Raw genomic sequence first — 11842 nt, 5'->3', positions numbered from 1 at the left:
GATCGTACATGCAGGATCTTTTATTCGTTTCGTCGAAAACATCCGTTTAAAGCTGACAGTACACTCCGTTCATTTCGATTTGATTTCGTGATTTATTACAATTAGATTACTGTAGACATCAATTTTTAATTACATCCTTAATAAATTGCTACTTAATAAGTATTGTAATGTGAAATAGATTTAATTTAATATCTATATAAAAAAGATTTCAAGGCAGCATGAGTGCATTTCTTGCATTTATAGAGTGAGAAAGAGAATCGATGATTAAATGATGATAAAAGACTATGTTAAATTTGCTAACAATTTATCCTGGTAATTACTTGAACTTGTATAGGCATGACCTCTTTTAATATAGCAAAATGTAATTTAATGTAAAAATAAAATGAAGATAAACATTGTATTAATCTGATTGAATTAATCTGACATGGGCGCGCAAAATGTACTGCTCGTTTAATTCATCAATTTAAACATAGGGTACTCCAGTCACGACGTGGTAGTTGCAGTTACCGCAAGTGCTACGTGCATGCTTTGCAAATCGAGTGTTAATGTCGTTAATAGCGACGCAATTTCGCGCATTGCGTTAAATGGCCCTGCGTAATTAGTTATGCCTCATGATAAATTGACACAATCGAGCGAGAGGAGCGATTTTTCTTAAGGCTGCATTTCGTTGAATATCATGTTTCACTTCATTTGTCAAATTTTAATTTAATGAAGAATCAAATAATAATAAAAATTCAACGAAACCTGATATTTTTTTTTATCTCTTGTCAATTTTCCGCAAAAGTATCTGATATAGGGAAGCGATAAACTGTCAAAGTCAGAGACGGCAAAATCATCTCCTATAATGGATCAGCGTGGGACGTATCGCGACTCGGTTCTCGCCCGCGGCGATTCGCCTGTTCGCTCGGATTCCGGACCGGTCTCTCTGTCAAAAGTGGACCGGTCTTTTGTGCGTACGTAATACGGGGCGCGATTACGAGGTGCCGCATAGTGACATTGGGCGCGGTTCTTTGACGGCCGCGGCTGCAGTCGCGTTTTCTGTTCGGTGAAAGTCGATTCGCGAATGCGAACCACTCTCCTTCTCATTCTTTCTTCGTTCCGCCGCACTCCGTCTTGTACGACTTGAAGAGACGAACAGAGTGAGAGAGAGAGAGAGAGAGAGAGAGAGAGATGCCGCTTTTTTGCGACGTTGTAATCCGAATTACGTGTTACTCTTTTCTGAAACTTCTGTTTTATTCGAGGAATGACCGATGTGGTTCCTGGGCGACGCTCTGTAAATAATAGCTTAAGTCTTACATAATCTTTCGTAATAAAACGATCGCAATACTTGAATTCCAATTGATTTATATTAAAAATTTGTTAGCCAAAATTTTTTTTTATATTAATTGTTGTTTAGATGTTTGCGTCATATATAAAATTAAAAAGTATACAAAAAAAGAACGATTTTATTGAAATATTCAAAATAATTAGCTAGAGATATAAATCTAAAAGTAATTTTGTTATACTATTAAAATAATGTATAGGAAACTGATTGTTATGCAATGTTAAAACTTTTTGTAACACTGCTTTCATCATGCTTGTGTGTGTGTGTGTTTCCTACATAATTATTTTAATGGTCCAACAAAATTATTTTCAGATCTGTATCTATCTAAATTGTCAGAGATTTCAACAAAAAGGAACCAATGTTTTTCAAAGAAATGGTTTTTTCAAGTGTGTTCTATTATTCAAAAAGTAAATTCTTTTATTCAAAAAATAAAAGAATTTAATCCTATATGATTTATAAAAGAAAAATACATAACTATTTTATTTAAAAAATGATAATTACCAATCTTGATGCGTTCATATTTGTATTTTTTATATTCATATACTTTCTGCATGTTTACTATTTCTTTTGTGTTCTTATTTTTGCTAGTGCAATAAATGGTTATAAATAAGTGGGCGACCAAATAGTTATAACATAATTTAAAAATTTATATATAAAAACATGTTCTTTTACTTGATTTTACCATGTCAACGATTTTTGCGTTAAAAAAGCTATTACAGTAGTAAACATCGCTCACTGGGCAGACATCTAGTGCGGCCGCGTCTACTTGCCTGATCCATTGACCTTTACTACTTACTCTGTGAAAAGAGATTTCGAAACATGAAACATTTTTCATATTATTTCAAGAATTCTACATACCCATGTATAACTTTTCTCAATAATAAAAAATGACCTTTTTTATGATAAACGTTTTTATTTTCATTAAAAAAATTTAAGTATTACGCAGAATATAATTTTTTCAAACATAAAACGTTTCGTTCAATAATTGATATAATTTCTGTACATATCACGGTTGCATATAAACATACCCTTTTCAAGAAAAGTCGGCGACGATAATGACGTATTATAAAAAGATAAGGGTTCTTTTTATTGTGAACTGCCAATCAAGAGCGAAATGAAGACATTCCAAAGATGAAGACGGCAATTATCATGTTTTTACGATTTGTAGACTAATGGTCGTAATAATGATCTCCTTTTCATACCGTTAAAATTAAATGCGTCGTGCGTAGCCGAAGGTCGCCTTACGTGCATGCGTGTATTATACAAACATGCGTGGCGTGTGTTGCGTAAAGACGACGACAGGGGCCCGGGGGCCCGGTGCGCGTAACAACAGGCTCGACTTACGTAATAGCGAACGCTGGATGGATTGGGCCCCAACATGACAGCCGACCGACTCGTTGATGACATTGATCGACGCACATTCAGAGTTCGTCGCTTTTACTTGATGCACGCATGCCACCCAGTTTGTGGCATGCGTGCGACCTAAGATACGTAATCAATTAGGATGTATTGACTGTCTTGTCAGCGGTCTCTTATCATTTCGGCCAATTATACTTTTTTACTTCGTGTCTTTCGGTTAGAATAAATGCCAGTATTTATAGTCGGTTCTTATTTAAAACCGTTTTAAATTTTAAGATGTCATAAATCTATCACAGGCCGCAGTATTCACAGTCTGTTATTTCAAGATCGTTTTGAGTAATGTCTTAAGATGCTAATACGACGTTCAGATTGATTCGGATACCTACTTAAGATAGTCTTAAATATAAGAACTGATTATTGCCCAAAATAGATGTCACAGATGTCAATCGCAGAAATTTTATGGAAAAATATTGTTAGATTAGTAGAAAAATTGAAACGAATAGTATAGAATATCCGATTTATGGTTTTCTAATCATTTTCAATAATTTTTCGCGCAATTCTAGTAGAATTTTTTGTAAGTCCCGAAACAGCCTGAAGAAATTGATCAATCATAGTCATTATTTTTCTCACAATCGATTATAATTGATCAATTCTTACAAAGTTTAAGGGGATACTGGAGGGACCCAATTATCGACATTGCAATTTGATCAAAATCTCCGAATTGACTAAATGGAATAGAAAATCGAAAAAAAAATTTTTTTTTTAATTTTTTTTTATTTTAGTATAAAATCCTGCACCACGTCAGGATTTTGTGTTTACTTTAATCCTGTAAAAGGATTTTTTTATTCCATTTAGTCAATTCGGAGATTTTGAACAAACTGCAATGTCGATAATTGGGTCTCTCCAGCATCCCTTAAGGCTTACACTTATTGTGTTTCGATACTAAGGAAACAGTCGAGAAGAAATGAGATGATGCGTATAACAAGTAACTCATGTCAAACAATTTATTCTAGTTTTTGTCGTCAATAATCTTAACAAATAATACGCACGGAAAAAAAACACAGCTAAAAACTTTACTGATTCAGCAAATCTACAGTCGTAACATACAAACAGTCAATTTTCTATGTTAAAGTAGCAAAGTTGACAGCTGAATAACATTAGCGATTTGTTAAACCATCAAATCTTCTTAGTTATAGATGCTGAATTCGCGCAGTAAGTTATAGGTTTGCTGTAATTTATTTATATTTTCGTGCAGAGAAATAATAATTCGAGGTAGATACGAGTGGATAGTTTACGTCAACGCGGCGGCGGGGGTGTAAGTTAGGCCGTTGAGGGGTGCAGTGTAGGCGAACGGCGAAGAGTACGCGGCGCTATATGCCGCGTAAGGGTAAGCGGGATACGTGGCTATCGCCCTGGCAGCAGCTGGGAGACCGATCAGTTGAGGGTTCGCGACTTGTTGTCGCTCGATTTGTCCAGCCGTCGGTCCGACGATCCGTGCGGATTGTTGCGCGGTCTGTTGTTCCTGCTGCTGCTCTTGTGGTTGATGCTGCTGGATCTGTAATTTCGACGACCGTCTCTGCTGCTCCTGCAGCTGCTGCAATTGTCGCAGCTGCTGCTGCTCCTGTTGCTGGTGCTGTTGCTCCTGCAGCCGCTGCAACTGTTGCAACTGTTGACGCTGGATCTCTTGCTCGCGTGTCGTTGGTTTCGCTCTTAAGGGACCCGACCGGGTGTCGAGTACCTCAACATCGGAATCGGGCCCGACGGCGGGGATCGACGGCGCCGGGGCAGCGGCGGGTGATGTCGGTATGGCAACTGGAGTCAACGCGGCCGGTCTGAGCGGTAACACTGGTGCCGCGATGGCGGCGACCACCGGTTCTCTGCTGACGATCGCGTTGAAACCGTTGATCGGGTCCGCGGTGTACTCGACGATGCGACGCGTACCGTCGGCCTCGATCAGGCTGTAACTACCGCGCACGATGTCGCCGTTGCGGGTCTCATACTGAGCCTTGGAGTCACCGGTCACCGCGTCCTGTACGTCGTACGCGAAGCTGTACTGTGGCGCTGGGTCGAACTCTTCCAGTTTCGCCAGAGGCACCACCGCTGCTGCCGCTGGCACGGCAGGCACTACTGCCCCTCGAGCGAGCACCGCCAGTCCCAGAAAGAAAAAGAGCTGAAAATTAATGTGAAATCAGCTACACTCCAATTACCCTATCGAATCTCTAGGATCTTAGCAGAAAGCTGGCTTATAATCTTAAGGCAATGTGTTATGACTTAAGTCTTACAGCCCTTCTACAATAAGCCGCAAGTCAGAAGTTCTAAGCGATCTTAAGTCATAATCGGTGAAGTTGGCCAATAGCCAACTTGAACGACTTGGTTAAGACTGGTTAAGACTTCTGACGTTCTGACTTGCGGCTTATTGTGGAAGGCCTATTACATCTTTTGTTTTTAGTAACGCACAAGAACTATTTTATGACTTATGTCTTAAAGATGTATAAATACGAAGTGCCTTTAAGATATAAGTCATAAGTTCTTGTGCGTTACTAAAGACATAATGGACCTTCTACAATAAGCCGTTAGTCATGGATCAGAAGTCAGAAGCTAAAAATTAATCAATTACAGTCGTCAATTTTTAGCTTCTGACTAATGGTTTATTGTAGAAGGCTCATAAGACTTAACTCGTAAGACATTAAGTCTTAAGATTATAAGTCAGCCTTTCTGCTACAGCCATAATGCATAAATGAACTAAGAAGAGTCCTCTATTTCCTTCCTTTCCATGAAACAAAAAACTCTGATTAGTTGATTTTCTTATACTTTATACATTATACATTCTGCAAAGATCTGTTCTCCAGCCTTAAAACACTTTAGCATCGCCGCGTATTTTATAGTAACGTTACACAAAGTCTGCGTTCGGTTTTGACGCTAACGTGTTGTAAACTTCATTCCATCTTTTTTCCGTAGTAATGTACGATGTAATCAGCAGTAAAGATAGAATGAAGCTACAGCACGTGGGAGTCCAAATCGAACGTAATCGAGATTTTTTATACATGCACGGCCATTGATATTCGATGATAATTAAAAGTACTTAGATAAGCGTGGGAACCGATTACGAAATACAGTCTTTCGGACACAGTCATATCAAAGGAGAGTTGAAAAGAAGATTCTAATGCTTGGGTATCTTTTCCAGCTTCTCTCTTCTCTCCCTTACCGTGTCGACCATGTTTGCGCGCGAGAGGACCACCAGAAGAGGACTGATGCCTCGGGGTAAGATCGTCCGTACTTTTATACGTCGTCGCTTTTGTGTCATCTGACGACAATGATGCTCCCTACAGCCACCTACGCCCCACCTAATCATTGCCTCTGTCTTCTTCTCTCTTTTTTTATGTCTTCCTCTCGGAGGCCGTGATGATCATTGCGATGTATAAGGGGATCCGACCTGCGGTTGTACCAATGTACGCGCGCTTATATGTTTCTTCATATCACCGCTGTTGGTTCGTACACGCGACTTGGATACCAATATGCCGAAGACTCGAGACCTCGAGGTCGTTCGACGAAATCGTGGAACTGTGTACCCCGAACACGCTGCAAGACCCTCGTTTTCTTTTTCCTCGCCTTTCTAGCTGTCGATAGAACAATTATGCATACCTAGGAGGAACAACACATACAGAGTCTCCAGTTTAATCTACAATGTACTCTTTGCTTCCTATGGCCGGTATTTATAGTTAGTTTTTATACTTAAAACAACCTTAAGTACAGTCTTAAGATGTCACAAGCCAATCACAGAACCGTATTATCTTAAGACGATCTTAAAATAAGAATTAACTACGAATATATCCTATTTCTTATTTTTTACTAAACTAATAATTAATTAAAAAATGGGCAATTGAAAACTTTAATACGCGGTAATTAATGAGATGTAAAACACATTATGTTTGAAAATATAATTGCAATAATTATCGCGTATTAAAGCTGTCAATTGCCCGTTTTTTAATTAATTATTAGTTTTTAATTAATCAATATTTTGAGAGCTCAATCTGTATTTTTCTTTATTTGTTTACTTTTTACTACTTTTTACTTCTTGTTTTTTATTCTGTTTTGTCGTTTTCTGTTGCAAGATAGAAGTTAACGGACTTGGGAAGAAACAAGAAGTACGTGACAAAGAAACACGATTGTCGATCGAATGATCGCAAAGACAAAAATACAAGAGATAAAAAGCAAGAAAAGGAATCAAAAAGCATATTGTACAGATTAGGCTTTAGACTTTAGAGGCAAGATACAACTCGTATATGTACATTCGAATTGAAGGAAATTTTGTCGACAGCATGTAACATTTCGACAGGAAAATGCTAAGAGTAGCAATTTAAAGACGATGACATATAACAAAAAAGAAACTGCATAACGTTAAATACAGGATTGAGAAGTAACGAGTTACTTATAACGACGTTACATTTTCGTTACTTTTTTTTGGTAACGATTTGGTAACGCTGTTACTTTTTTTTTATTAGTAACGAAAAAGTAACGACGTTACATTTTCTTTAGTAATGAGTAACGAACGTTGACCCCATTATTCTTGTATCGTTACTTTTTTATGGGTCACAGCCATCACGGATAACAAGATTATAAGTATTATAAATAAACAAAAGATTTTTTGCCTAACTTTGTTTAATTCACTATTCTCGTTTTAGCATAAGAACACTAAAAATTAAAATATCTATTACCCAATCAGCAGGCCACATTGATTAAATGTTTTTTAAATATTTTTTCTTCATTGATTTTACATTTGTAGGTTACCATTGCAAAAAAAACATTTATTAAACATTTAAAAAATATTTAATTTACATTTAAAATATTTAATTTACATTCAACTAAACGTTTCTAAAATATTTATTTTAGATTTATTTTACATTTATTTCACATTTATTAGTCATTTGTAACATATATGTAACAAATATTTTTTTCACGTTCATTTAATATTTATTTTAGATTTAATTCACATTTATTTTACATTTATCACTAGTACACACTTTTCTCATATATGTCATACACGAATAGTAACAAGACGCCGATACGTAATAAATACACAACTTTTTTTTCAAGTTTATTATATTTTTAAGTTTATTATATTTTCATATTTACGTATTACATGTTTTATTTCTATAAATGAAAATAAAAATATATGTTCGTTTATATACGAAAAAAATGATTAACATTACACATAATACAAAAATTGATTAAGTATCTCCGATTAATATTTCTTTTTCAGATTTTATACTCGATTGGTTTCGAAAGTACGGTGGAAGGTTCGACTTGAATAATCGTCATAATTTTCAAATTTTTTTGTGAATTTTGGATAAAAAGCGAGTGTAAAAATAATAAAATCTTTTTTTAAATTCTTTAAGACACGAGCAATCTTTTGAGGTCCCACTCGATTGCAAAAAGTAAACACAAATATTGGACTAGAATCTGTGATTGGTCAATTTCTTACTCTTACTTCTTACTCCGTGTATTGTAGACGACGCCTAACGTAACCTTTTATAAGCGTGCAAGTTTTTAAACAACTTTAATATAAAATACAACGGAATGTACATATCTTCGACTTGTGATCCGCAAAGCACAAATTTAAATTTTGAGATAATTCATAACATACTTCATAACATTACTTCATAATATGAATTTTTAATATTATATGAATGATTTCTTAAAATGATTTTTTTACATTAAACACATGTTTTTTGGTGACATTGCGCTATACCAATTGGCAGGGTTGAGCAATTTAGATCTGCGAATAGTTTCTTACGTATAATACGTAGTATAATACGTTATGTTTAATACATGCTCAACCCTGTCAATTGGTAATTACCAACGTTACAAAAAAAACATGTACTTAATGTCAAAAAATTATTTTTAGAAATCATTCATATAATATCAAAAAGTCATGTTATGAAGTGTGTGTGTTAAAAATACGTTTTTTAAATATAAAATAAACATTTTTTAAATGTATATAAAAAGAACATTTTTTTAATGAATAAAAAAGGATCTATCCCATTAATTAAACATTTTTTAAATGTTTTTGAAACATTTTTTGCAATGAAAAAAAAACGTTTAAAAAACATTTTTGAAACATTTTTTTGCTGATTGGGTATTAATTAGGTGTTGAACTTAATTCCTGCCGCTCGCTACTAAAGGGTGTTAGCTCCAACGCTGGCGAGTTTCGACAATGAAGTCATATGTCTTTTGTAGTTTAGACATCGCTGAAAGTGATTTAATCCTCACACGTTAGATTTCTACGGCATTCTAGAAGAAGAAGAAGAAGGTTAGATTTCTCGACGCCAAAGAGATTTTCCAATCGATTGAAAATGAATCGTGATAAATTGTTTTTCCGACATGTGCTTCTTCACTACTTCGACCTTAAGAAAACCGCAGCTGAAGCGCATCGCTTATTATCCGAAGTGTATGGTGATGAAACTCCATCGGAACCAACATGTAGAGTTTGGTTTCAACGCTTCCGAAACGGTGATTTTGATGTGAGAGACAAAAAACATCCAGGACAGCCGAAAAAATTTGAAGATGTCGAGCTGCAAGACTTGCTTGATAAGAATCCAGCTCAAACGCTTTTAGAGTTGTCGAAACAGTTAAATGTTACTCCAATGGCCGTCTCAAAACGCTTGCATGCCATGGGAAAGATCCATAAGGAAGGGAGATGGCTACCACATGAGTTTGATTAAGGTATTTATTCACCTTCCCTTCGAAACAAATCAATTTTGGAGACGAAAAAACAGGAACTCAAGCAGGAATTAAGTTCAACACCTAATAATAAAATATAGTGGAATTAAACATAAGTATGTAAAATATTAATAAAAGATCAAAATGTTCGAAGATAAATATCTTCCTAAATAGCTTATGTTTAATTTATATTCTGTCTTAGCATTCTGTTCTAGAAACCCGTTTTAACACTTAAAAAAAATGTAATTATATGCAGGAAACAGGCTTATTCATCGATTTTGACGAAATTAGGGCCATTCAATACACGAAATAAATAAATCTGACAGATTTCCTTATCTCAATAGTCATCAACTTTAATCAATCTCGGTTCGCCAGGCTGAGCGACACTTGTTTTTTTGTCAGATTCGTTTGTTTCGTGCAAAAATGCGTCGAATGGCCCTAATTTCATCAAAATCGGAAAGTAATTCTTATGGAAAGAGACACTGAAAATTTCGAAAAAACACTGAAAATTAGGTGTTAACACTCAACTTTGAGTGTTAATACCTAATTTTCAGTGTTTTTTTGAAATTTTCAGTGTCTTCTTCCATAAGGGTAAGCCCGTCTCTTCCATAATTACAAAAAAATGTAACGAAAAGTAAGGATTTTTTATCATTATTTTTAAGTTACTTTTTAGAATCAGTAACGAGTAACGGTAACGAGTTACTTTTTACTGCAAATAATAACTGCAGTAACGCGTTACTTTTAAGTAACTTCCTGATTAAATATTATTCCATAGCATTTACATTCAATATATGATGATAATGTTTTTTCTTTTTAAATATAATTCTTCTGTAATAACTTTTCTGAGAGAGGAAGAAGTGTTTTTAAAATTACCAGTAAAATTACCAATGTTTGGAAAAAGATGAACAAACATGTTGCCTAATGTATACACTAAACTTGATATGAGCGAGCAATTGATAACCGAAATACGCGTAATCGTACCCAATGCACGTATTCATGCGTGTTGTGTGCCAATATGTCGAATACAGTCTATCAAGGCTGTTCGATGAAAGCACGAAGACGGCCACACATCCTGCAATCGGTTGAATTCTATTATACATTCAGTAGAAGCGACGCTAACACGAGTTGTGCTAACACGAATCGACGCATACTATTGCGTTAATTACCATTCGCGTAACCGTTAGTTGCTGTTAGTCTATACAATTCTCACTTATATTTCATAGCAATAGTTGTATGTGTCGTCTACATACGATCTTATCTTGAATGTGTCGAACATATCTCGATTAAAAATGGACAAACGTGAAGATTTTTATGTAAACATTTTTGCAAATCTAACATTTTTTTAAAGATTAAATTGTACGTGTGTGTGTGTGTGTGTGTGTGATCTTAAAATTTATACTTGAAGTTACTTCAAGCAACCAATTTCGAATCAACAAAAACGTATTCTATTTTTAATAATCTATGAAGCAATAATTTAATTATTAAAAAAGTTTTGTGCAAAAGATCACTTTCGTCATTTTTATTTCTTTTACTTTTTTTTATTATAATCGAGATCACTTTTATTTATTTTTTATTTAGAATGTATATATATTCGGATATAAATTAATAGCCGCCATCAAGACGAGCTTAGCAATCTATATAATATAAAATCATTCACAACTAATACGTTATTAATTTTTTACGAGAAAGCAATGACCTTTTTTGAAAAAGAAAATTAAAAAAAAATTTTATGATTACAAAAGGTATCAAAAATTATGTGAATCTTATTTCACTATTTTACTTGAAAGATTCTTTAATTTATATCTCATTTTGCTGTTATATAACTAATTAAATTTGCAATAATACGTTTTCTTAGAGATTCCTGTGTAATATGTAAAATATAAATATCACAGTATAGTATATATCCCACATAAACTTGTCGCTTGTAAATTTTGTGTCGATATATGTGTGTATATATAATCTGATAATCTGTGAACTTTCACAGTTATATTCACAAAGGAGAGTTTATGACCCGATTCGCGAAATTTACATGCCATTACATAACTCAGCAGCTTTATTCGCATAACATTAATTCGTTCATTGTAATTTGTTTTGTATAAACTCACGAAAAATTTATGAAAATACCAATTTATGAAACACGCTTCGCGATAATGTTCCAAAGGAGCAATTAGAACAAAAAGATCGACACGTATAATCTACTGATAGCAAAGTCATTATGTCAAGATAAAATTAATTCGCACACAGTTTGTAAAAAAATCTTTAATAAAAATCAATACATTAACAATTAACGATTCATGCAGTAACATCAATACATTATATGTAATGTGACTAGTTTTCGTCCTATAGACACGGAAAAAAAGGTTTTACTAAAATATCTAAAAATTTAGCTAGATATAGATCTGAAAATAATTATGTAGAATGATAAAATTGGTTGCTAGA

General features: G+C 34.5%; 1 protein-coding gene across 3 annotated transcripts; it reads right to left on the bottom strand.

The window, feature by feature from the left end:
- Window positions 1-3656: 3656 nt before the first annotated feature.
- Window positions 3657-5928, bottom strand: CPR3 (cuticular protein 3). Of its 3 annotated transcripts, none has more exons than XM_018520875.1 (3): window positions 5889-5928; window positions 3938-4853; window positions 3657-3729 (listed from the first exon to the last, which is right to left on the bottom strand). In XM_018520875.1, the coding sequence occupies exons 1-2, from the start codon at window positions 5898-5900 to the stop codon at window positions 3975-3977; spliced, it is 891 nt and encodes a 296-aa protein (XP_018376377.1). In that variant the 5' UTR covers window positions 5901-5928; the 3' UTR covers window positions 3657-3729; window positions 3938-3974. The 3 variants fall into 3 exon arrangements, with proteins under 3 accessions (XP_018376377.1, XP_018376378.1, XP_018376376.1); XM_018520876.1 differs by lacking the exon at window positions 3657-3729 and having other exon boundaries at window positions 3753-4277; window positions 4314-4853; XM_018520874.1 differs by lacking the exon at window positions 3657-3729 and having other exon boundaries at window positions 3753-4853.
- Between the last annotated feature and the right edge of the window lie 5914 nt (window positions 5929-11842).

This window comes from Trachymyrmex cornetzi, unplaced genomic scaffold (assembly GCF_001594075.2).
Source record: "Trachymyrmex cornetzi isolate Tcor2-1 unplaced genomic scaffold, Tcor1.1 scaffold94, whole genome shotgun sequence".
NCBI lineage: Eukaryota > Metazoa > Arthropoda > Insecta > Hymenoptera > Formicidae > Trachymyrmex > Trachymyrmex cornetzi.
Note: the sequence above shows the minus strand (reverse complement) of the source record. Positions and strands in the feature narration are given on the sequence as shown.